This window comes from Phaseolus vulgaris, chromosome 1 (genome assembly GCF_051622355.1).
Source record: "Phaseolus vulgaris cultivar YP4 chromosome 1, ASM5162235v1, whole genome shotgun sequence".
In the NCBI taxonomy this organism is placed as follows: Eukaryota; Viridiplantae; Streptophyta; class Magnoliopsida; order Fabales; family Fabaceae; genus Phaseolus; species Phaseolus vulgaris.
In genome coordinates this window covers 52,128,685-52,155,215 of record NC_143498.1, presented here as the reverse complement: position 1 = coordinate 52,155,215, position 26,531 = coordinate 52,128,685, and the positions used below count along the sequence as shown (strand labels likewise).

Sequence of the window (26,531 nt, the reverse complement as noted above, 5' to 3'; positions counted from 1 at the left end):
AACTTCTTTTGAGGATCTTTTGCCCAACTTCTGCTACCTTAAAAAGAAATTTTAAATATTGTGATTATTTTTGGGTGTTTAACATCTGTGGAACAAAGGTACCCTTTTTATGGGGTTTGGATGTGCTCTCCATGACATCGACCACCAGTATGAAAGGGTTTAGCTAACTTCTTTTGAGGATCTTTTGCCCAACTTCTGCTACCTTAAAAAGAAATTTTAAATATTGTGATTATTTTTGGGTGTTTAACATCTGTGGAACAAAGGTACCCTTTTTATGGGGTTTGGATGTGCTCTCCATGACATCGACCACCAGTATGAAAGGGTTTAGCTAACTTCTTTTGAGGATCTTTTGCCCAACTTCTGCTACCTTAAAAAGAAATTTTAAATATTGTGATTATTTTTGGGTGTTTAACATCTGTGGAACAAAGGTACCCTTTTTATGGGGTTTGGATGTGCTCTCCATGACATCGACCACCAGTATGAAAGGGTTTAGCTAACTTCTTTTGAGGATCTTTTGCCCAACTTCTGCTACCTTAAAAAGAAATTTTAAATATTGTGATTATTTTTGGGTGTTTAACATCTGTGGAACAAAGGTACCCTTTTTATGGGGTTTGGATGTGCTCTCCATGACATCGACCACCAGTATGAAAGGGTTTAGCTAACTTCTTTTGAGGATCTTTTGCCCAACTTCTGCTACCTTAAAAAGAAATTTTAAATATTGTGATTATTTTTGGGTGTTTAACATCTGTGGAACAAAGGTACCCTTTTTATGGGGTTTGGATGTGCTCTCCATGACATCGACCACCAGTATGAAAGGGTTTAGCTAACTTCTTTTGAGGATCTTTTGCCCAACTTCTGCTACCTTAAAAAGAAATTTTAAATATTGTGATTATTTTTGGGTGTTTAACATCTGTGGAACAAAGGTACCCTTTTTATGGGGTTTGGATGTGCTCTCCATGACATCGACCACCAGTATGAAAGGGTTTAGCTAACTTCTTTTGAGGATCTTTTGCCCAACTTCTGCTACCTTAAAAAGAAATTTTAAATATTGTGATTATTTTTGGGTGTTTAACATCTGTGGAACAAAGGTACCCTTTTTATGGGGTTTGGATGTGCTCTCCATGACATCGACCACCAGTATGAAAGGGTTTAGCTAACTTCTTTTGAGGATCTTTTGCCCAACTTCTGCTACCTTAAAAAGAAATTTTAAATATTGTGATTATTTTTGGGTGTTTAACATCTGTGGAACAAAGGTACCCTTTTTATGGGGTTTGGATGTGCTCTCCATGACATCGACCACCAGTATGAAAGGGTTTAGCTAACTTCTTTTGAGGATCTTTTGCCCAACTTCTGCTACCTTAAAAAGAAATTTTAAATATTGTGATTATTTTTGGGTGTTTAACATCTGTGGAACAAAGGTACCCTTTTTATGGGGTTTGGATGTGCTCTCCATGACATCGACCACCAGTATGAAAGGGTTTAGCTAACTTCTTTTGAGGATCTTTTGCCCAACTTCTGCTACCTTAAAAAGAAATTTTAAATATTGTGATTATTTTTGGGTGTTTAACATCTGTGGAACAAAGGTACCCTTTTTATGGGGTTTGGATGTGCTCTCCATGACATCGACCACCAGTATGAAAGGGTTTAGCTAACTTCTTTTGAGGATCTTTTGCCCAACTTCTGCTACCTTAAAAAGAAATTTTAAATATTGTGATTATTTTTGGGTGTTTAACATCTGTGGAACATCGACATACATTATTAAATGGGACCACTGCATCATGGGTACTTCAATTCGGTCCATTCACCTTAAAGCTGCATTAAATTATAATCCTGCTGCTACTGCATTCATATTTGGATTCAGCTATAGTACTCTGCAACTTTTCTTTCTTCCAACTTAAAACAACTAACGTTGTTTAAAGAAACTAAACAGGTTAAAACACAAAACTATAATTTAACTATGTAACTTGTAGCTTCACTTTGTCTTTAGCTACACACACAGCGTGTTATGCAGACAATTCCGTCACGTACTCAATCACCAATTATTAGATTATTATTGGAGTGTAGAATGAATGAGAATTGGGTTAATTATGGTATGGTGGTAATAAAAACATCACAATATTATATTATAATTATTATAATTAAAATGTCACATAAAGTTTTATTCTTACAGCACTTGATAACATTCTGATGAGTAATTTATTTCAAAATACACGGTTAGATTAAAAATCATCTCATAATTTACATTTGAAAATTGTTAGAAAAATTCATAATTGCCATAATATAGTGTTCAAACGTATAAATCATATTATATTAAATCGTTCAACTTTACAAAACATGACATGAATAATCTAATTGATATTTAATTGAAGTAAGAAATAGAACTGATGAAAATCACATTTTCTGAAAGGGTATTAATACTAAATAAAAAAGTAATATAGCTATATTATTTTAGAAATAAGGGTGAATAATATTATTTAAGTTATTGAATAAAATCATTTTATCAAAAATTCCTTTCAAAGTAACGCGATTTATCTTCTCTAAAAAATAACCTAGATATGAAAAAAATATCAATCAATAGACAGTTAAGTTTAAAACATATACAATGTAACTTTCACACTCAATACATTCTTTATATGATTCTATAAAGGAAAAAATTCAATTGACGATCATACTTTGCAATTGAAATCTCACCTCTAAACATTCTATTAATCTAACATTTGAATTAAAGAATGCACATGAATATGTTAAAAAAAGTGTTCCTAAGACTGAGGTAGAAAACTATGAATTATAATTTTGATAACTTTATCTTCTTGAGACCAATCCAGTTAGTCTAAGTTTTTTGTTCTCTGTAGGAGATAGTTAGCCTAGAAATGAAGCTTTAAATAATTTGTACACTATTTGCATAAGCAATGCCATGGAACTACCTACAACATTTCATATCACAAAACAATAACATAAAAGAAAACCAACGAAGTAATTCCTAAACACAAGAATTTCATTGCGATACTAGTACTGTTATATACTCTGACTTACAATTAAATGCAAGCTAAACTATTTATGCACTCTTATGTACATAACCTGCAACCTAAGTATTGAAACAATACAACAACATGATGTTAACAAAGTAAAGACTATTAGATGTATCATGTCAGGTACATATTGACAGTACTAATCGGATGCACAAGAATCGTCAGATGTCACATCAGAGTCTTCTTCCACTAGTTCACCCATTTCGTCAATTTTGAGCGATCTACCAGCAGAAGACATTTTGTTAATTGCTGCGGTTTTGCTTGCTCTCACTGAGCGACTTTTCACAGTATGATGGGTGGTAGGAACCACAGAAGGTAATTCTTCGTCAGAACTTTCTTCCTCAATCCTTACCCTTCTCCTGGAACGTATTGGTCTAGTCAGGGGTGCAGCTGGTGTTTGAGGCATTGAAACAGGGCCATCCAAATCCAGGTCGCAGTCAAGTTCCAATTTCCCTTCAATAAGGTAAGAGAACAAATACATCAGCAGTAAAAAAGGTTTTTAAAGGACAACAATGCACAAGGACCAAAATCATTGGTTTAAAAAGATATACCATGGGCAAATGAATGTTGATTATACAACGAATTTAAGATTAAAATTGACTTCCAAATACTGCATTCCTTTTAAAAACATATTTGAAGAGAAAATTAAAGAATTACCCAAAATAAGATTAACATCATCTTGCAACAATTCCTGATCTGGTTGGCTATCAACTGTCCTAAGACGCTCAGACATACGTTTCAATTCTTTAACCAGGTCTTTCTCTGAAGATACACATTCAACCACGCGATAAATAAGCTTCCTCATAAATTTTATTGGCCCTTGTTCTGATATCCGAAAATGAAGCAAAACAAGTGTTCTACATAAAGCCGACACGTAAGCCTTCTCAGCAGCTGTCTTCTTCGATTGAAAGCTCGCCACCTTAAGAAAACACAGGTTAAGAAGCGAAAAGAGAAAACAATAATCTTTCATTAAATGTGAATCATGCAATATTCTCATTTAATTGTTAACTATCTAAATCCATGCAGATCACAACCATTTAGTGAAATTTTTCTTCAACACTGTAAATAACTTGGGTAAAAGATTTGAATATGCTCATTAATTTAATTTTCAGACTATAGTGTCCACTGACGTTTGTATGCAATGAATGCTTATGAAATGTAGTTTATGTGTCAAATTCAGAACATAGCAAATAAATCGGAATAGCTAGTACTGCCACTGTCGATTCATAGCAAGGTGAAGCCTTTGTATACTGTACCAATTGCGGGGTGAAAAAAATAAATAACAAGTATTAGCGTTCAATTAAATAACTTCAAAACTTTGAGGATTACCTCTACGGCTATGCGTAGTGCAAGCCCCTCCTCACCACATTCAAATGGAAGTTCTGCACATTTATCTATGACTTGTGGCTGTTCCGTGTCAGTACTTTCACAGTCAGGTTGAGTCTCTTTAACGTACAAGTGAATTTGCACCATCTGAAGCATAAAACGGGAAGCTTGAACAGCACGCTTTCGCATCTGAGACACCGTAAAAGGAGAACCAGCATAATTGCCAAAAATTCCTGGCCACATTGAACGCATTACTGGAATGAAACTCTTCGCTATGCACCTCTGTATTTTTGGAAATAAAACAATTAAGGCGTTAACTGACATTTCAATTAAAAAAAGAGTAAAAACTAAGAATGGTAGACAATGTAATACACAGAAAATAGGATATCAGAAACACTTGCCTTATGATTGGCTGAGAGACATGGGTAAAGCTCAAAGAAAACAGACAAGCATTGCTTCAACCTGGTCGATAAGAGACAGATTAAATCTCATGTGCCGCTAGTACAGAGAAAGAATAGTTCAAACATGGACGAGGAGGAAATGAACAGATCTCACCTGTGCAAGTGTTCCGACACGTCACTGAAATACAAGTAAATGAGTTTTGATAAAAGAACAGGATGCAAAGAAATCGGTAAACTTGGATAGTTGTCACTTAGGAGAAGAATTTTCGCAAATCCCTCTCCAAGTATAGCATGCACGCACTCATCTTCGTTGCTAGGCAAAGGACTCGCCCAATCAGCATTTTCAAAGCCTCCATATAAGATATCAAGCGTCTCCACATCTAAATCCTCTTCTGAATCAGAAAAGTTCACAGGACAAAAGGTCGACTTCTCACTGTTTATTTGGCATGGAATATTGAGCTTTAACACCTTGTCAACTTCTTCAGGACCATGCCACATTACAAGATCAATTAATGCTTTACAAGCCTCTGTACTGATTGAATGTGGCCCCTTAATATATGAAATCCTCAACTGTTTCAAAAGTTCTGCACTTGGTTTCCTTTCCAAAAGTCCAAAAAGGCCAAGGCATCTGACTGCAATCCTTTGCACATCCAAGTGAGATTGTTTCACCTGCGCATTTCATTTCCCACACCAATAAACAATTAGTAATCAATGACCCTCAAGCATGTACCAGTATGGGCTGATTTGACTCTCATCAAGCCGTTTTCTAAATAGCAAAAGGCATAGTGTGGTGCATCTATGTATTAGCCTATATTGAATCAAAACGAAAAGGTATTTGCTTATATATCATTTCTAAGTTTCCTTGATAATTAGTCTGTTTTCATATCAATCTGTCAACTTCATTATTATCAGAATTCACCTAGCCATAAGGAACCGTAGCGATGGAATTACATCAATAAATGAGACATTTAATAACTGTTCAAGACTGGATAAATCAATATATTTATTACGTAGCTATGAATCACATTTTTCTGAATTTTCGCCCCATGATATAGATTGGTGAGGTTTTCAACAAATATTTGATGGTGCAAGAATAAATTCTTGTCAAAATAAATATGCTAAAATTTGCTAATACACAAATAAAGTTAACTAAAGCCCTGAAAACAATAGGGAGGGATGCAACAATTTTTACCCCAGGAAGTAGTAAGGTTTGGAGTAGCTCATCAGGCGTAATAGCCTTGCCCTGAAGTTTTCGCAGTGATTTTGCATTTTTTAGCAAAAGACCAGTTAGAGAAAGGCTGTGCATCCACTGCACATGATTTGCTGTTCTCTCCTTGCAAGGTTGGGCGAGCTTTTTAATGATTTCAAGAACAACTTCTTCAAATTCACCAGCAGCAGCATGAACTTTCTTGGCCAAACTGGCAACAGCTTCAGCCCAATCATTGTCTCCACCAAAACTTAATCCGTCTCCAAGAACAACAATATTCCCTTCATCGTCATCCTCATGCTCAGGACACTTGCATATAAGCTCATGCAGAAATGCACCAGCATCCTTTCTATTCGTAGCATCGGAAAAATCAAACATTGCACCAAGCAAAAGCAGCTGACGACTCGCAAAGCGATGGTTTGATCCTGAAAATATTCGATTACTTAAGTATATACAAAACGCTTTTGGTGTGTATCAGAGTTATCCACATAAACACTCACCAACATTTGTATGAGCTCTGACCAATTCAATATATTCACTAACTGTTGTGGGAAGAATTTTTTCTAAAAGGTCATTTTTATCTGATGCTTCTGCCGCATATACTTGTGCTTCAGTGCCCATTGTTGCTGCAGCATCAGAACCTTTTGCCTATTGGAGTAAATTCATAATCCTTAGTGGTATAAAAACAAAGAATAAACCCTAATAATTGCAAATTAGATTCCAAGTGGTAAAATATAAGCGCATGATGAAACTAGGAGATCAGAATTTTGATAAGAAAATCACTCTTATTTTATAATTTCTTAATAGCCTATTCTCTGTACCAGTAAGATAAACATTGATGTGATAGGAGAATTATAAATGTACCTTTATTCATATTAGAGATGGAAACTTTATCCTTTTCTCTTTTTGAAAAATAAGAAACACTACCAGAAATTCACGGAAAGCATACCATGATGCTGACCGATAAAGATCTTGAGGAGGTTGAAATAAGCACATTGGAGGGCAAACACATAATCTAGATAAACTGCATTTTGCAGAAATTATTGACGCTAGCCTACGTTGCTTAATACTACTAACATAGCAGCGTTAATTTTGACATCTTGTGTCCGCTTTGCTCTAATTATTGCATTCATTCAGACCCTATTCCATAGTAAACAATGTGAGAAAAAACAGGATACACTCTTTTTCCGGGGTTGAACTTATAGACGAACACTAAACCCTAAATATGAAAATAGGATTTTACTCACGTGCGCTTCAGACTGTAAATGCTTGCAAACAGTCCTCCAGTAAAGAGCAGCCTCAGCTTCCATCAGCTGAATGCTTAGTGGGCAATCAACCGTATCTCCTACAATTAAAATGGAAAACAATAAAGTATGCTACAAAACAGAGCCAGTTTAACCTTTATTCCCACCTAGCAGGTAAAAAAATAGGTCAACTTCTTGTTGTAGCAATCAAGAAACTATTTTTCTGGAGGGAATAAAATATCTTAAGTTGTCACACTACAAAACTGAAGGAACACAGTCACGCAGAAAATTCCTATAAGTCTTTTTGTTTGCTTTTTAAGCTCGTGCTTGTGAAATATTAAGAAGTCGAATATACGAAATTAGTTAAATGTTTAGCACCATACAAACAGGATATATCATCGATCTATATTAAGTAACATTTACCACCACTCAAAAGTAAAAGAAATAAAAAACCGTTCAAACTGCAAACGCTTACTAACCTTCTGTCCTGTCACCATTTGACGATATGTACTGCTGGATACTTGAACCATTCTGTAGTTTTATTAAACCACCTTTAAGAAGTGCCTCCATGACAGACTCACTAACTGATTCATAGGTTTCAACATCAAGATACTTCAAAAGTTCTACAGGATCACCATTACAACACTTCGTAAGCCATTCATCTTTCAATAGTTTAAAACATTCCTTTGAGACAGCAAGAGATCGATCAGCAAGTCCTCTCCGAAGAATTACTGTCCTGAGTTTAATGCTACAGAAACAGGGAAATGAAATGGAAAATATTAGCCGGGGTATTTCAGTAAATTGCCACTGGAAAAATGATAGAAGAAAGATTCGGACAACTTACCTTAAGCTTTGTAGAGGAAACTTATTAGCTAGAACACAGTACGCTGCTTTGCGTACAGATTCACTCACATCCAAAGTACAATCAATGATAACTTGAGCGGTTGCAGTAGAAGGTGGCAAAGATAGCACAATCATCTTCCGAACATCCTGCATGCCATTTCAAAATTAATAACGGAAATAATACGTCTCTGAATACACACACACACACCAACAATCCTAAATGTTCAGTACAGACATTTTCCATTCAAAGACAAGACATAAGATCCGAGACTCCGTAATTAGATTAAAAAGAAAAGTAAATGTCGACGAACACAATATGATTTTAGTCAAAATCATAAGATACATATCCCTTATAGTCAAACCAACGAAATAACAGAAAATCAAAATTTAGTGTACCCAAATAACCATAAAGGTGCAGGCTCTCAAATAATGGTATGGCCGTATACAATGCAAAGCCATGCTAATTAATGTCAACATAATATGATACTTTCGTGTAAAACCCTCAGTAGAACTTGCACCTATTATAATAGAAACCTATTAAAATCCTGAACAGAAAACCACACAATTGATCCAGATCGAAGTAGGAAACAAAAAGAAATCGACATGATCTAATTGTAACACTCACTGCATTCTGTTCCAAAAGGAGCACCTCGAGTAACAAATCAAGGATGTCACTATTCACAGAGTCGTTCACAAAGCGTGAAAGCGCTCTAACCGCAAAAGTACGCACCACAGGGATCTTGTCTCGTACCCTCACCATCATCCACTCTATCACCTCATCCCATAGCTCATTGCTCACTTCTGCATCATCTGGAAGCCGCAATATTATCTACAATTCAACAAATCCGAGATATTAACTCTAATTTCAACAATCAATGTACACTCTCACCTTCCTTGTAATCATAAACCTAGATTGTAAGCATTTTTTACCTCAGTATCAGAATTCATAAAACCATCACTGCAGTCGCTGATTTCGTAAAATTTCATGTTGCAAAATATACTAATATGAATAAAATTCAGTAATATGCAGCAAAATCAGAGATTAAATATTGCTCGGAAATTGTGAGAATTCGTTACCTCGGAGACGATCTGGCAGGCTCGGAACCTGGCGGTTTTGTTGGATGCCGTAGCGGCAGCTAGGAGGAACTTGAGGAAGTTATCGAGGAACTCGTCGGAGGCGGAAGCGGCGAGGGCAGAGACGAAGGATACGACGCGTTCAACGGAGGCAAGGCGCCTCTGGAAGTCGAAGAGAGGAGTTAGGGTTCTGGAGAAGGCGGAAAAGAAGAGCGAAGAAGAAGAGGATTTGGATCGGAGGAGTGACAGTTCCTTGAGCTTTCGGTTGTGCGTGGCGTATGATGTTCGAGCCTCATCGAGAATCGCCGCAATCTTCAGCATCAATCGCTTCGCTTCCTCCGTGCCGTTCTCCTCCATGACTTTCTCCTCTTGAACGGCCATGGCAAAGATGAAGCGAATGCGCGTGTGGATGAATTCTGAACTCTGAACTGAATCTCAATCATCGCGTTTTGATTTTTGAATTTGAGCGGGAGTTAGAGTCCGACTTGTTTTTGGGCCTAAATCAGCATGGGCCTCATACAATATATGTCCCTTATACTAAAGTTCACTATTACAGTTACTTTCTTCATAATTAGATCAACTTATCTTTGCTCAAAATTTTAAAAATAATATATATACAAAAAAGTATACAGATTTTGTAGACTTTCCTTCAATCAAAAAATTACGTGTAAGGTCAAATTGGTTTAATTTTATTATGATCAAGGAAAATCCAATGATGACAAATCTTAAATGTATACCATTGTTAGCTAACATTAACCCAAATGCTACTAAATCTTTGCATATTTTTTTATACACATATTGAATTCAATTCACATATGAATTCATCTCCAAAATCCTTGTATCATTTATTGAACTGTTGCAAAGACAAAGTTAATAATATATTCTGAAACAAAACTTGTAAGTGTAGTTTTCATTATTGATTAAGTTTAATTTTTTAACAAGTTAAAATTAATTAAAAATCGTAAATTTCAGTTTATTTAATTTTTGTATTCCCTCGTATTAACAATATGATAATTTTATTATACATTAATCCCAAATATCTAAGAAGTAGGACAGTTTCTAACTCGTCTGTTCTTGAGATTTGAACAGGAGTTAAATATTTAAAATGAATGATGATATAGCTGTCACTGATTTAATCATTTAAAATGTGCATGATGATATTAACCAGGTAGATATGCCCCTACTAGGTTGTTTACAATTCACAAACTCATTTACATCTTTTTTTTATAATTCACATTAAAAAGGTATGCTTTGTAGATGAGCTTTATCCAAAATGATACTTTTTTTAATGGTCCATGATCCACACACTCGTAAATTTTACTTTCAATTGGCTACAGATACCGGATAACATTTTCAGTAGTAGAATATGTTCTATGGGAATCTGGTTAGCAATAACTAGGTATAAAGAAAGTTTGGTTTATGAAAAACAAAAATTGACTTTTTTATGTTTTACTAGTTTAGCCATATAAGTCTATTGCTTTCTTGGAAATGTATTAAGATTAACTTGTTTAGAGTTTAATAACTTTTCTAAGAAATTTCAAAAAATAATTTTAAACTTTTTCAAATTTGTATTCACCGAAAAACATTAATATTACTAATAAATAAATAAAACATCCTCTTTAACTTAAGAACTAAGAAATATAGCATTAAATAAAAAAAATGTGAAAAGAGTGAAACACACATAGTAGATGGACACAAGAACAAAAGCTGGCATTGGCAAATTGGCACTAGATGCCACATAATTTAGAACTCCAATAACAATAACAGGAGCAGAAGCCACTATCATCTGCTACATATAATTTTGGCCCCTCGTCACCTCCAACTCCCCAAGTTTTTTCTATATTTTTTTTCATCAACAATGATAAGAACAAAGCCATTTGGTGCTTTCAATGCTTTAGGCATACATACCCAAAGCTTTTGTATTCGAAAATGAAAATTATTCTGTGTTAAGAAGTGGGTTTTAAGCCTAACTCAACTCCATAAAACCGACTCATGGAATGAGGTTTGCACCCATTTATATATTATGAAATGTCTTTATCTCTAGTCGATGTGGGATTTTCAACATTCTGAACTCAAATTCGAAAAATAACATTGTTAAATTCAATCATTATATTTGAATGTTTTGAAAATTAATTATTCATTACCATTTTAAGGATAAAATGTATTTAAATAGAAAGTGAAATAAATATATAAATTATCATTAATATCAATTTTAAGTGATTAATCTCAATTTTAAGTGATATAAGAGGATATTAATAGTCGGAAAGAAAAACCAACATTAGTTCTTTGATTTTCTGCACAGTAACAAACATGAATAAAGACAACAAACAATGAATGGTCTCGCTCTAGTTCTATTCTATGCTGCTAGCTATGTTCACAGCGTCATTCTCAATGTTGACCTAGCCAATAATAACAACAATATAACCAGATAGAAAAAAAATGAGAGGCCAACTAACATATGATCAATTATTTTTCTTTTCTGTTCAAAATACATTCTTTATTTCACACCAATGGTATTCGATTGCTGTTGCCAATAAACTATATATAACAGTGTATATACTTAAACAAATCTATGTTTGATAACTGTGTGTCAGAATTTGTCTGTAAAACACACTGTCTCAGATTGTAAACGAGATTAATGGATTAACATGTAACAAATAGACTAAAAATAACTGAGTTTATTCAATATCTTATCGAACGTTTGATTTTTAAAATAAAATTCATTTAAAGATATCTACTTCTTAAAACAATTTAAAAAATATATATGTTTGAACAAAGTTATGCATAAAGTTTTTAAAAATTATATTAAAAAAATTTATAGATTAATTTGTATATAAGCTAATTTTAGTTTATAAAATATTGTAATCACATATCGACTATAAATAAAAATATTTCATAATACATAAAGTGAATGCAAATCTCATTTATGAATCGATTTTATAAGATTGAGTTAGGTTTAAGGTTCACTTCGTAATATGATATTGAGTTAGGTTTTTTTTTATCAGGTTGTTATTAGACCACTCAAAAATGTATAGTTTCACGCACGAGTTGAAAGGTCTTTCTTTTTCACAAAAATTACACGCACGAGCTGAAAGGTTTCGGCATGAGGGGGTGTTGGAAATCCTACTTCAACTAGAAATAAGAACATTTATATATCAAGTCACCTACTATCGGACCACTCATAATATATAGTATTACATACGAGTTCATAGATTTGACCATGAGGAGATGTGTTAGAGATCCTACATCACCTATAAAAATAAAGACTTTTCATATTTATATATATTGTATTCCGATTTCCATGACCCATACTACATTGCAACAACCTTCCTTGTGTTGCTTAACCTTTGTGACAGATAACACCAATATAACACACGCGGTATATATAAGGTCTGTTAAAAAAATAACATAAATAACAAAGAATTTGTAAAACTCAATAATATAAGAAGTACAATCTCGATTTTATAAAAAGAAAATATCCTTTCTTGAAAAGTATGAAAAAATTATTCAAGCGTATACTTTTAGTAATGTCCTCATATTTAGTTGTGGAAAAAAGAAAACATAAATGATGACAATATTAATGGAAGCATTGAACTATTAGTTAGCCAGCTGCTTTCTCTCATATTTTTTACGTAATTAAGGAATTATATTATGTTTCTCTTTCTCATCCTTTCATCATCACTTTCGTCATCAATCTATAGAAAAATATTCACTCGTTTTTCTCTTAAAGAAAGTCAATCTCTTTTTTAAATGGTGATCCTCAAAAAGAAGTCCACAATCATGTTGCATCTAACGTCTAAGAGATTCTTACATTCTTCAACGGCATACATTTTATTTTTTCATACAAAAAAAATAAACAAACACATGATTCCATCGTTAGTTTATTGGGCGTGGATCATATAATTTACTTAGATTCAAATGGTGGTTTTAATTTATTTAAGGTAGTTTTGAAAGAAGAAGCAACTAATGGGCAAGTTCATGCAAGTCTACTAATTCGTACTAGTATATTCTTTGATTGATAACTAAAAAATTATGTGATGTTAGGACTAGACGCAGCAAATACATTTTAAAGTAATTTATGTTATTGTCAAATTAACAATAATAGAAGCTCAATGACAATGGAATAATTCACATCAGAAAGATGAACAATTGTGTCCTTTGAAGACAACCAAATAACATTAAGAGAACCAATGTTTCAACGTATGTTAGCATGAGGTTTTACATATTTTAAGATTTGAAGAATACAAATTACTCGCAGTTGACAAAGAAAAGTACTCTGAACAATTGTATACAGCATTTTATCATTAAATTTAACTGAGAAATATCTTCCCATATCTTCAACACTTTCATTCTGTCCTCAAAATTCCTCCTCTTTCTAATCAAAACCTTTTTAATCACATAAATTGCTTTAGCAATTTCACTTCTAAAAATACTTTAGAGTTTTTCCTGAAAATCTGAATTAATTTTTCAGTTTACATTGGTGCTACTATAATTATATATGATTCTTCTCATGAATAAAATCAAATTTTGCTTGCAGTATCCAATAAATAACTATATTGCAAATTGACCCATATAAAATATTTTTAATTAAAATACATGACGTTTACACCATGCCACAAAAATTATTCACAAGCGTCAACTTGAATAAAAAAACTAAAAGGTCCATTTTCATCCCAAAATAATAATAATAAATATATATATATATATATATATATATTTATACACACACGTTACGTTGATTCGTTATATTATCCTCGGTTGACCCGAATCAATAGTAATAACTTCGGTTACATACTGTGAATCAACTAATTAAAGACTTTTAGGGTTTAATCTGTTTCCTTTTAAAGCGTATTTAATCTCAGAAAAAATATATAAAAAAAAAACAGTTTCTAAAATTTAATAGTTAAGATTTTTTTTTTTAAAATTGATAGACTGAGATAATTTTTAAAATTTTTAGCTTTTGTTTACTTTCGATGTTCTAGTTTTGTTCCAGATAAGCAAGGATGATGTGTTTTTTTTGTCACTATATAATTTCATTATAGGACATACATAATCAATCATTTACAAAATAATTGTACATATAGATTATAATTTTTGTTTTTCATAATAATATTCAAATATTTTCTTTTTTTCTCTTCACATCATCAATCTTCAGAGAATAAAGCATAATCAAGTTTTCTATCAAAAAAAAAAAACCTTCATGTTCTCAAATAATTTGAGGAACTAAGAATGTTAATGATTAAAGTATGCAAAGTTATTTGTAGTGAGAGTTTGATATTGAGTCCGAATTATTTTTTTCTTATTTTTTTGGTGTTATCTATCTTTAGAAATATACTATTATTTTTTTAATATATTTTAAAATATTAAAAACTATATTTTGACGACGCCAAAAATTTAGTGGAAAGATTAAATTGTAGTTAATTAGATACATTTAAAACCTAATATTTCATTAATTTTATTAAATTAATTATATATATAAGGAAGTGTCTATCTAATTAAATATAATTTTTTTATATATTTGTTAGTATAAAAAAGTATTAAAACTTTGTTATCAGAAAAATCTGAAACATTCTTATTCTTATCTCGAGTAGAAAATTTACATATTTATATATTATAAAATATGTTTACCTGTAAAAATTTTAAAGTGATCTCTTAAAACATTAAAAAGTAGTAACAAATTTTGGATATTTTAATAAAATTAATTACTATCTGAAAAATATTTAAAATTGAAAGTCACGAGGAAGATTATGTAAAAGTATAAAGTTCCTACAAAATAATATCAACCTATAAAATTACATATTAGAAAATATGATGACGTACTTACTCAAAAAAAGAATAATTGAAAAGTGAATACGAAATTAACAACACTCCATGCAGTGCATGACATACTTTGCCATGCGCGTACTACCACCTCTCTAAAGTGGAGATATACTTTAGCAACTTGATAAACACGATAAAGAATGTGTTCAATTATAACAGCTGTTATAATTTATATATTAAATAAGTTTTAAAAAATGTTTTTTTATTTTATTTTTAAATATTTCAAAAATATGTTCATTTATTTAATGCCTTCAAAATTATTATGGTTGGTTTACATTTGGTTTTGTCTATGTCTTTCTTTCTAATTTTTCCAATGAAGTTTCTATTACCCTGGCTTCCTGTAGAAATCTAGAAGGAAAATACTGCTCAGTGTTGGTGGTGGGTAATCTTTGTCGTACACTCAAATCTTTTTGTGTGGATGTAATTTGGTCAAATGCCATAAAGATGCTTTTTTATATATATTAAAGAACACAACTTAGAACAAAAAATAATGGAACAATTATTATGTCGAGCAATATATGTATGTTTATATCATTCTTTTATATATATTTTCAGTTCAACAAACCTTTTAATGGAACAATTTTATTTTGTGGAGATTTAAAACATTAATTGTTTTTTTTTAAATAAAAATTTGTGATTGATGACCGTAAATACTTTTCTTTATAATTAAACATTTATATAAATATATGTATATATATATATAAGTTTTATACAACTCATGATTTAGAATAGTTTAATTATTACAAAATAGAGATGTATGGGTGTTGATGAACACCGAAAAATTTAAGCAAAATGATTTAAGTAAAAAAAAAAAAAGTGAGTAACTGTAAAATGGTATTCAACTTGTGCTAGTGATCAATAAACACTCGACTGCTTCTTAATTCAAAGTAATAAAGTAACCAGGGAAAGAAGACGAGTCAGGAGAGAAGTGTTCTTGAATAACAATAAGCAATATACTAAAGGAAAAATTGAATTTAATTTAATGAAAAATAATATCATTACTTGTTTCAATCTCAGGTTCGAGAGATAGTATTGTTATGATCAATCACTATATTCGAGATATTATTTATTTTGAACATCAGTGTTCCGTCACAGTTTTATTCTTAGAAGGCGTTTTCAAGAATGAATGGAGGAAGGTTTATTTAAATTCGTCTCGACTCCTAGCAATGTGAAACTATATTAGCCGTACCGAGACAATACTAATAATATTATCAATACCATTAATATTATTAATAGTATTAATAAATATTATATATATAATATTATTATTATTAATATTAGTAATATTATTAATTTTATAATGTTAATAGTATGCATACTTACCAACTTTAGTCCGTAAATAATATCTATCAACTTTAAGCCATAAGTAATATTAAATATAGTTCGTATGCAATACCCACAAACTTTAGTGTGTAGGTATTATCTACTCATTTGGATTTGTAAGTAATATCCACCAACTTAAGTATGTAAGTAATACATATCAACTCCGAGTAGGTAAATCCTTAGATAATTTTTGCATATCTTTCTTTAATTTGTTTTTATTATTCTTTTTATATTTTTTTATTATTTATGATTATTATTTATAATTATTATTTATGAATATTAGTTATTATTATTATTATTTATATTTATTCATATTATAATAATATTATGAATATAATTAATATTATTTATATTATGGAAATTATTAAGATTATTTATATAGTGAATATTATTAATATTATGAATGTTGTTAATATTATTAATTTTTATAATATTATAATAATAATATAAATATTAATATTATTAATAAAATTAATAAAAATATTTATATTAATAATAATATTAAATTTATCCACGAATATAAATTCGTGGATAAAATTTGTGAGTATTATAAAATTTATATATAGATAAAGATCCGTGAATAATAATGATGTAATGTTAAATTTACCTATTTTTTTAGTGATAGAATGTAAAGTGTTGTTCTTTAAAAGCTAAATACTTTAGTTAAGATGAATTTTTAAACAATGAAATAATGAAAACTTTTAGAACATATAAAATTCCAATTATGAGAAATATAAAATATAAAATTAGAATAAAATATGTATGCTTTTAAAAATTTACATTTTTATCTAGAAAAATTATGATAGTAATTATACAATACTAATTCTTTCAATTCTCACGAATAAACAATAAAAAATATGAAAAAATAATTATAAAACTAAATTCCATAGTCATTATAAATACATTTTTATGTACTTATTTACAAATCTCACCATCTTACCCTTTCCATCACTAATGAGATTCTGTTGAGTTTGCATGACAAATATTCCACATGCAAAATGACTTATATTCTGATAATTTTATTTAATTTTAATTAATTATTAGGGATTTCATTGAGAACTTTTTTTGTTTACATTTTGATAATTTACAAGGTAAATCCAATTATGAGAATTTTTCAATTTTCACTCTAATAAAAGCTAAACCTATATTCTAATTGCATGAAATAGGTAGAAGTGTGAGCAGCAATATTCCACCATAGTTCTCTTGTCTGCCACAACACCATAATCACTTACATTTTATTTATTTTTTCATTAAAAACTTAAGATAATTTGGGTTAAAGAAAAAAAAAAAGCCTTTTTAGACTTTAGTGTTTGATTAGCAAAAAAAGGTTACTTTAGATAGTTTTAATTGGGTGAGAATCTCGAGACACTCTGATTCCACGCGCTTCTTCTTTTATATTCATTAATGTTGGTCTTTATAAAGCAGGTGCCAGTTGTAACACCGGACACGTGCCGGTAAAAACCTCGTTGGGTGTGGCGTCCTTAGCCGTACAATCACGTGCACATACCAAAACTTAAAAATCTAAATTCCCAATGCTTAGGAACACTACACGACACAGTGCCCTTGTGTTTGCTTTTATCTCAGGGACCCACTTTTCTCTTTCTCATCACTTTTCATCTAAAGTTATATTTTTTTTCTCAAACAAATAAATATATAAATTAAGTAACTGTCCTACCAACAAAGAAAATAAGTCTATTAGAGATAACATTCTATATGTAGATTTTTTCTTTCTATTTTTTTTTCCCACATAAAAAATAAGTAAAAAAGTACATATATATATATATATAAAAATCAGTAAAAAAGATATGAAAGATAAAACCTTTTTAAAAGTAAGGATGAGAATGATGTAGCATTGATTATTTGGTGCTGAAATAATTAATCTTACACCTCATTATTGGTAAACCTGTTATTACTTGTGGATATATTCCTATATTCCACTTCAGTTTTAATGAAAATTTGTAAATTAATGTATTTTTTTTTTTGTCTCTTACACCTATTTACTCATAATTAACTTATATTTTATTTAATCTCTTCAGTTTTAATAAAAAAAAAAAACTTCACACTTAATCTAATGATAAGGTATGTCTCCAAGGTTATGGAAACTGACAATCTAAAATTATATTCATGTTATTTTGTATGCAGTATTGTTTATAAAATATCACTTAAAGATATATTTGTTTTGTTTTAAAAAATAAATCAAATTATTTTGATTTTTCTTACAGTTGAATTTATGTATACATAATACAATTACAATAGGTAAACGAATAAAAAAGTTAAAAAGAATAAAAATTATTTGAATTTAAATAATAATATTATATTCTAAGATATTTTTATATAGTTCATTCAATAACACATTAAAAGTTAATACTATTTCATAAGACACTTGATAGATATACACAATATCTTATCAGATATGAATTTTTAACTTAATATCTGCTTGTAACTTATAAAATATTTATATTAAGTAAGTTTTATTATATAGTAACATGCATGTGTACTTACCATTTAAGTATATTTTAGAGTTTAATGCATTAAATTGATATATAAAATTATTAACATTAAAGATGTGCAATAAATTATTTTTCAACTTCCCACAATATATTCACCTATGCTGTTTAAATCAGGAATGAAAACATTCTCTCTATATACAAGTCATATTATTCAATGCACAAATTCAATTAATAATAATTCAATTAATCTTTACGTGTCATTTCATAAGTGTGATTTAATATTTTATATATGTAAATCATATCATTTAAATCATAGTTATCTACAGTATTAATCATTTATTCAAATTTATAATTTTGTAAAAACATTTTAAACGTACTCATAATTCCACTAAAGAAAATTTAAATCATAAATATCAAAATTATTTAAATAAATAAACCAATACAAGAAATTTTTTAATTGACTAAGCAAATTTGTTAAGTTTAATTAAGGTAATTCAGACCCAAGAATAACTTTTGAGATTCTGGATGGAATCTGTTAAAAAAAATTCTATCATTAGAGGTTTTATGAAAACTTGTTTAAATTTTAATGTTCTCCAAATTAGTTATTAAGCACATGATAAGTTTAAAACAGTAACTTAATATTATTTAATCGTAACTATTTATAGTAAACTAAGTTAAATTGTCAAATTTTCATATATTTTGTAAAAAATTAACTAAAAAAATTAACTGCATTTAGATGATCATACAAATTTTAAATGCAATTCAAAGTCAATTCAAGAGTACTACAAATAACTGTTATCATATTATCCAAACATTTATCAGTTTAATAAGCTACAAATCATCTCAAAATCTCATTTAATTCACTATTCAAAAACTAATCATGCAAGCACCATGTCTTTTTATTTCTACCCTCAATTTCAATCTAAGATTAACATGATCAAATTTTTTAAATAATCTCTCTCACCTAAAAAGTACTAAAACTTCAATAAATACATTAAACAACCAATAAACTCTTAGACCTATAAAACTACATAATAAAATACAACAAAATTTCAAGTAATTTTTTTAACTGATTAGACCAATATTCATTTCAAACTTAAATAGAGAAAAAACATTAGAGTAAAAAATATTTAGTTCAATTTAAAAGAGTGAAGGATTTAATCTAATAAGTGATAGGAAACTAAGTGAAGATCTTAAAAAAAAGGAGAAAAAGAAAAACTTAAAACACTATAAAAAAATAGAGAAAATTTTACATTAAAAACATCAAATTTTATGTTAATTGAATTTTATAGTTATTTTATTAAAGTGTGCTCAAATTCGATTACATTTGTTTTTCTTAAATTGTTCACAGTCATTCAAAAATATAAATTGAATTAATATTTTTATATCACCATATGAATTATTTCTAGAAGTTATAATTTTTGTTTTAATGTTGTAGTCTCCTCTATGCATCACCTAAAAGATTACTCTTAACATGTTTCCATTGTAATTATCAATTTATTAGGTTAAAAATTTCTTTCTACAAAATATTAAAATATTTCATAATATATCGAATGCAAGTTAATTTTATAAGATTACAATATTTCAAATGCAAGTTAATTTTATAAGATTGAGTAATTTACACTTTACTTCTTAATATAATTTGATATTAAAATCAAATTATAGTTTATCTTAAAAATTATAAAGTTGAACTATATTTAAAATTTATTTCTTAATATATTTTTTAAACGTCAAAGACGGAATATAATTTTGGTTTTACTTTTAAATTTTTATAAATCAATAAATATAAGTGTAAAAAAAAAAAATTACAAAAATTGTAATTCAATTTTTTAATTATTTTATTTAAAAAGTGGCACATTAACTTTAAAACTTTTTTTTTTTATATTTCAGAAAATTATTTTTTATATAATTTAATTTTACAACAAAAAGTTATTTCAATGTATGAAGGCGATGGTTAAAATTCATTAACTTTAAAAATTTAATTTGAATGAAAGACAATTCTAAGATTATGATATTCTAGAGTTTGGAAAAACTTACATTTTCAAATATTGAATTTAACAGGTATGAGTACTACTATTCATCTTCTCCAGATAGTGGCAGTAGACTAATTCAATCCTTCGTTGTTAAACTTGTCTGTGCTTTCGACTATTCTTCTTAAGAATGTTGACAATGGTGTATGATGATGTTTTATATTGTTTTTTCCACAAGCAAAAAGACTAAAATAACATTTTAATTATAAAGAACAGAGTCTACTTTCAATCATAACTTGTTAAGTATTAGTTATCATTCTTTTATATTATGTGAAGTGTATAACCCTCTTTTCAAAGAGATAAATATCAAATTATATTTGTTTGATATAATCAGTTATCTGTGGAGTAGAAATTGTTTAGGTTAAAAAGCTTATAATACAAAATAATTATTTACATTTTTTTTTTAAAAATTCTCTATGTTTTTTTTTAAATGATAAGCTAACTGTTCATAATTTTCAAAATCAAACTCTTCTTAAGAAACTAGTAGAAAAGAAAATCATACTTACTTATCACTACAAGAAAATTATTAAATAAAAATTAATTTTAAAAATAAAATTAGTTGTTATATTAACTAAATTAAAGATAATTTTAAAGACTAACAAAATTATTGATTTCTATTATCGATCAATAATTTATAGATTGATATTTAAAATAATATTTAATTTAATCACTATAACAACTAATTATTATTTTTTTATAAATTTAGATTCTATTTAATGATTTTCGTTTGTAACTTTTGCACACAACAAAATAATAATTATGTACTTATTAAAATAAATTTACTAAAAAAAATTAAATATCTCTAAAATGTATTGTTTTTATCAATTAAAAATATAGATATTGCTTTTAATTTATCTACAGGAAAAACTAAAAGCAGAATAATTAATATTTGACTGAAAACCTAAATCATTAATCGATTTAATTTTTTTAAAGACTAAAAGTACATTTTTTTATAAATAAAGATAATATTATACACAACGACTCTATCCGATAGATATTTTTAACAAATTTATTATTTTTAAGGTATTTTTATCAAATATATTTTGAAATTGGAAAAAAATCTCTTTAATTATCTGAATTTATATTTTAAGAGAATGATACACACATGTATATAATAATAATAATTATTATTTTAGTATTCATTTGACTTTAAAAATAAGCTATGACAATAATTTAAAATAAAATTTACATATGAAAGTATCTTTTATAGAATCTAATGCTTATATTAAAGTAATAAAGTATAATATTATAAAAATGAAACAAGGAGATATAAAAAAATTTCAGGTTAGATATGATGAATGAAAAAATACATATTTTTAGGAAGAGGCCTTAAAGTACCTACTGCATGACACAATAATTAAATAAATAAATAAAAGGAAAACCAGAAGAAGCAGTACCCGGTGAAGGGTTGGTGGACCCCAGCAATTTGATTCTTCTGCCAAACGCACTTTTGAAACGGCCATGCCATTTGGACTATTTATTATTTAACGAAAGTTTAGTAATTCCACCTAATATGATCATAGTTATGATTATATCTATAATAAAAAACAAAAACATTAAATATTCCCACATGGTTCATTGTAAATCTGTGCTGTTACATATTAAAAATCCATGATCTTAATGAGTATCTTGATCATGTCATTTGAATAATTGTTTCTTTACCAAATAATGTTTTTCTTTTGATGAATCTAAAAGAAATAAGCATAATAGAGTTAAAGTTTAGGGTGGAAATGAATTAAAAAGGCCTTTTTTAGAGTGAATTACGTATTGAATCTGAGGGAGTACAATGTTGTAGGGGAACAAGAACAACCCACTATAAAATCCCACACACCTTCTCTATTCTTGTGCTCACGTACGAGTTGAATCTCAGGATTCAGAGAGAAAAGGAGAGAGAGAGAGAGAAAGAGAGATTTTTTTTTTCTGTGAAGAAGGGTCTTTCCTTGTTTCTTCGTCTCTTCATTTCTACCATGTCGCTGCTCTCAGATCTCATCAACCTTAACCTCTCCGACACCACCGAGAAGGTCATCGCAGAGTACATATGGTTAGCCCCTGTCTCTGTCTATCTCTCTTTATATATCTCTCACGCACAGAGAAAGTTTGTTGTTCTGGTTGGTTGTTCTGTACGTACGAACAAGAACACACATGACAACGTGTGAAATATTCGAGTCTGTTGTTACCTGCATGTTTTTACGTTACAAGAAACGTTTTTTGGGGTGAAATGTTTCTCATGGTGGGCGTGACTTATTTTTACCGATCCTTTGTATGATCAGCGTTGAGAATTGGGTCCAGCTGAATGGACTTGTCTCGGATGGCATGATCAACCAATGTTTTGAATTTCTGTTCTTGAACTTTAGCTTTTAGTGTTCAACTGTGTCTGGAAGAGTATTGTTATATCTTCCATGTGAGGAAGAAAATATCTTTTATTGGATCCATCACTCTGTTCTACTCTACAATACATGATTTTGTTTCATCCCCTTTAAAAACCACCTTGGAAACTTTTGACCTGAATTCTTGATATCTCATGAACTTAAATATTGCAAGAAGGAGAATACTTTCTCCAATGATTTCCCTTTTTCCCCCTCTCCCTCTTGTTGGTGTTCCTTATTATGTTTCATATAATCTTGTTTATGTGATATATTGTATTCTCTCTCGATGTTTCGCCCCCCTGTTCAATATTTGTTGGGGATAGTTTATGCTTACTTTGTGGGGGTGTTCTGAATCTAAGACGTTTACTTTACTCTGTCTTTTGGTGACTATTATGTTGTTTGACTTTATTCAGTATTTGATCGCTTCAAAGATGAGCTTGCTCTTTTGTTTGGAATTAATTTGAAACTAGCTTTTATACAAATTTTTCACTGATGATTTGTAACATTTTATTTTTACTATGGTAGGATCGGTGGATCAGGATTGGATCTAAGGAGCAAAGCAAGGGTAATTCACTCTATGTAGCAAGCTGATTTTTTTTTTTTTTGTATTTGCATGTTTTCTGTTTACTAACCCAAATGTAAAATGGATTTGGTATATAGACTCTCCCAGGACCAGTTAAGAACCCTTCAGAGCTGCCTAAGTGGAACTATGATGGTTCCAGCACAGGTCAAGCCCCTGGACAAGACAGTGAAGTGATTATATAGTATGGTTTTTAACCATCTTAGTTAATCACCTTTTTCCTTAACCAATGCGCAATTTGAATTTTTTTTGTTTTCCATTTTATTGATATTGTATTCTTTACTTATTTGGGTTTGATTCCATACAGCCCACAAGCCATTTTCAAGGATCCATTCAGAAGGGGTAACAATATCTTGGTGAGTTTCTTTTTGCACATAGAACTTGGTTTTTGTTGTAAGTTTAGTTTTGATACTGTGAAGGGGAGAATTTTCACACCAATGACTTTCCAGAAATTACTTTGGATATGGTTTTTGTAGTAGTTAATAACCAAAACTCAACAATTTTACTGTGTATAACTTGTAATCGGGTAGCAGTATAAAAATTCTTTATATAGTCACTGTATCATAATTAAATTACTTTCAAATTGTTCCTTGGTGTAATCCTCTTTGTTTTCCAATCTAGGTTATGTGTGATGCTTACACTCCAGCTGGAGAACCCATTCCCACTAACAAGAGGCACAATGCTGCCAAGATATTCAGCAATCCTGATGTTGTTGCTGAAGAACCCTGGTATATATTGTTTTTCCATTGCTGTTTCTAGTAACCATTTCTATTTTTCTCTTTCTGACTATTTGTTGTTGCATGGTTCTTTATTAGGTACGGTATTGAGCAGGAATACACCTTGTTGCAGAAAGAAGTGAACTGGCCTGTTGGGTGGCCTGTTGGTGGTTTCCCTGGACCTCAGGTGAGTACTCACTTTCATTGACGTTTTTAGTCTTAGGATAGTTACTTCTCCATTTCACACATTTACTCAAATGATCAATGTTCAAACATATTGGGACTAACATTGCTGTTTTATTTGTTGAACAGGGACCTTACTATTGTGGTGTTGGTGCTGACAAGGCTTTTGGGCGTGACATTGTTGACGCACATTACAAAGCCTGTGTCTATGCTGGCATCAACATCAGTGGAATTAATGGAGAGGTGATGCCTGGTCAGGTAAGTTCAAATTAGTATAAATTATGCACTATTTTTCGTACACATCATTGATCACCCTTCACACTTTGAGCTTGTGTTTGCTTTCTCCAATCTAATTTGATTTCTTATATATTGAGCATCAATCATGTGTATGTAGTGGGAATTCCAAGTTGGACCTGCAGTTGGGATCTCAGCTGGTGACGAGTTGTGGGTAGCTCGTTACATCTTGGAGGTAGGTAGCACGTGACTAGTACTGGTCTTACTCTACCCATCTCATCAATTCAACTAACTTTCTTTCTTATGGTACTAACAGAGGATCACTGAGGTTGCTGGTGTGGTGCTTTCCTTTGACCCCAAGCCAATCAAGGTTAACATTTTCTCCCTTCAAAAATCTTAGGCCATAAAATTATTTCTTGAGTTTAATGGGCATGCATGGTGAGAGTAAAAGTTTTCTTTTTTCATTTACTTTTTTGAAATGATATTGAGTTGTTGACTAATGTCAAAATCAGGGTGATTGGAATGGTGCTGGTGCTCACACCAACTACAGGTAACCTTGGTTACTTGATCAAATAGGACAAAATTAAAACTACATCACTGAGTCCATCGAATTAATAATATTAATAGGAACAGTATTATACTTTTGCAGCACCAAGACCATGAGAAACGATGGTGGCTATGAAGAAATCAAATCAGCTATACAGAAATTGGGGAAGAGGCACAAGGAGCATATCGCTGCTTATGGAGAAGGCAATGAACGCCGTCTGACAGGACGACACGAAACTGCCGACATCAACACCTTCCTATGGGTAAGCAACAAAAAGAACACCATACTATGCTCTTTTGGTTCCTCTGCCTTTCATTTCACACATTTTTCGATGTGAGACCAAGCATTATGGACCCTCTGTACACAAAAAACGACACAGGGACCCCTTCTAGAACATGTTTTTTGTTTTCATTTTTAATAACAAATGTCACTTTCTTTTAACTTTCAAGGTAACAAATGTATTTTATCAACACTTTCTTTATTCACTAGTTTTTAACACATGAGAGGAATTTATAAACAAAATTGAATCATATTTGGTGTGGTGATTGTTCAGGGAGTTGCAAACCGTGGAGCTTCTATTAGAGTTGGGAGGGACACAGAGAAAGCAGGGAAGGGTTACTTTGAGGACAGGAGACCTGCTTCTAACATGGACCCCTATGTTGTCACTTCCATGATTGCAGACACAACCATTCTGTGGAAGCCATGAGCAACACCTGCACTTTGTCTCTTCCTTTCGGATGAAACAAGGAACACTACTACTTGTGCTTTTCTAAGTAGGATTTGGTCCTTTATTTTTCACCTCTTACTTTTTAGGATTTGGATTTGTGGTAATTGCTGTGGTTCGCTCTCTGCTTGGAGCCTTGTTGGTTGGTACAACTAACTACCAAGGATTCTTCATTGCTTTCCATTTCTTTCCCATGTTTTCCTATTGTTATAATAATAATAATATCATTAATAATCATAATAATATATGAAAGTGTATTCCCCTGGTATATAATTTTATCTGTGAGCTAAAAATGCAGTTTTTTTTTCAAGTCTCCTCAACCGTGTTCTTAGTGAATGTGTTATAACAATATCAGTTTATGAAAAAAAGTGGTGAAAAATTCCTTATTATCAATGGTAGGTATTTTTTGAGAAATAATAAAATTGGTTGTAGTT

At 30.3% G+C, this 26,531-nt stretch overlaps 2 protein-coding genes across 2 annotated transcripts; one reads left to right on the top strand and one right to left on the bottom strand.

The window, feature by feature from the left end:
* Positions 1 to 2,974: 2,974 nt before the first annotated feature.
* EMB2656 (ARM repeat superfamily protein) lies at positions 2,975 to 9,570 on the bottom strand. Its single transcript, XM_068617910.2, has 12 exons — positions 9,128 to 9,570; positions 8,676 to 8,879; positions 8,052 to 8,197; positions 7,687 to 7,955; positions 7,211 to 7,308; positions 6,464 to 6,611; positions 5,949 to 6,388; positions 4,911 to 5,425; positions 4,757 to 4,817; positions 4,359 to 4,637; positions 3,687 to 3,948; positions 2,975 to 3,482 (listed from the first exon to the last, which is right to left on the bottom strand). The coding sequence occupies exons 1-12, from the start codon at positions 9,503 to 9,505 to the stop codon at positions 3,169 to 3,171; spliced, it is 3,114 nt and encodes a 1,037-aa protein (XP_068474011.2). The 5' UTR covers positions 9,506 to 9,570; the 3' UTR covers positions 2,975 to 3,168.
* A 13,023-nt stretch (positions 9,571 to 22,593) lies between these two features.
* Positions 22,594 to 26,365, top strand: LOC137814954 (glutamine synthetase PR-1). The gene is made up of 12 exons (XM_068617932.2): positions 22,594 to 22,788; positions 23,639 to 23,678; positions 23,774 to 23,877; positions 24,001 to 24,049; positions 24,315 to 24,421; positions 24,509 to 24,596; positions 24,722 to 24,850; positions 24,987 to 25,061; positions 25,143 to 25,196; positions 25,339 to 25,376; positions 25,476 to 25,635; positions 25,927 to 26,365. Exons 1-12 carry the CDS (start codon positions 22,715 to 22,717, stop codon positions 26,077 to 26,079), a joined length of 1,071 nt encoding a protein of 356 aa, XP_068474033.2. The 5' UTR covers positions 22,594 to 22,714; the 3' UTR covers positions 26,080 to 26,365.
* The last annotated feature ends 166 nt before the right edge of the window (positions 26,366 to 26,531 follow it).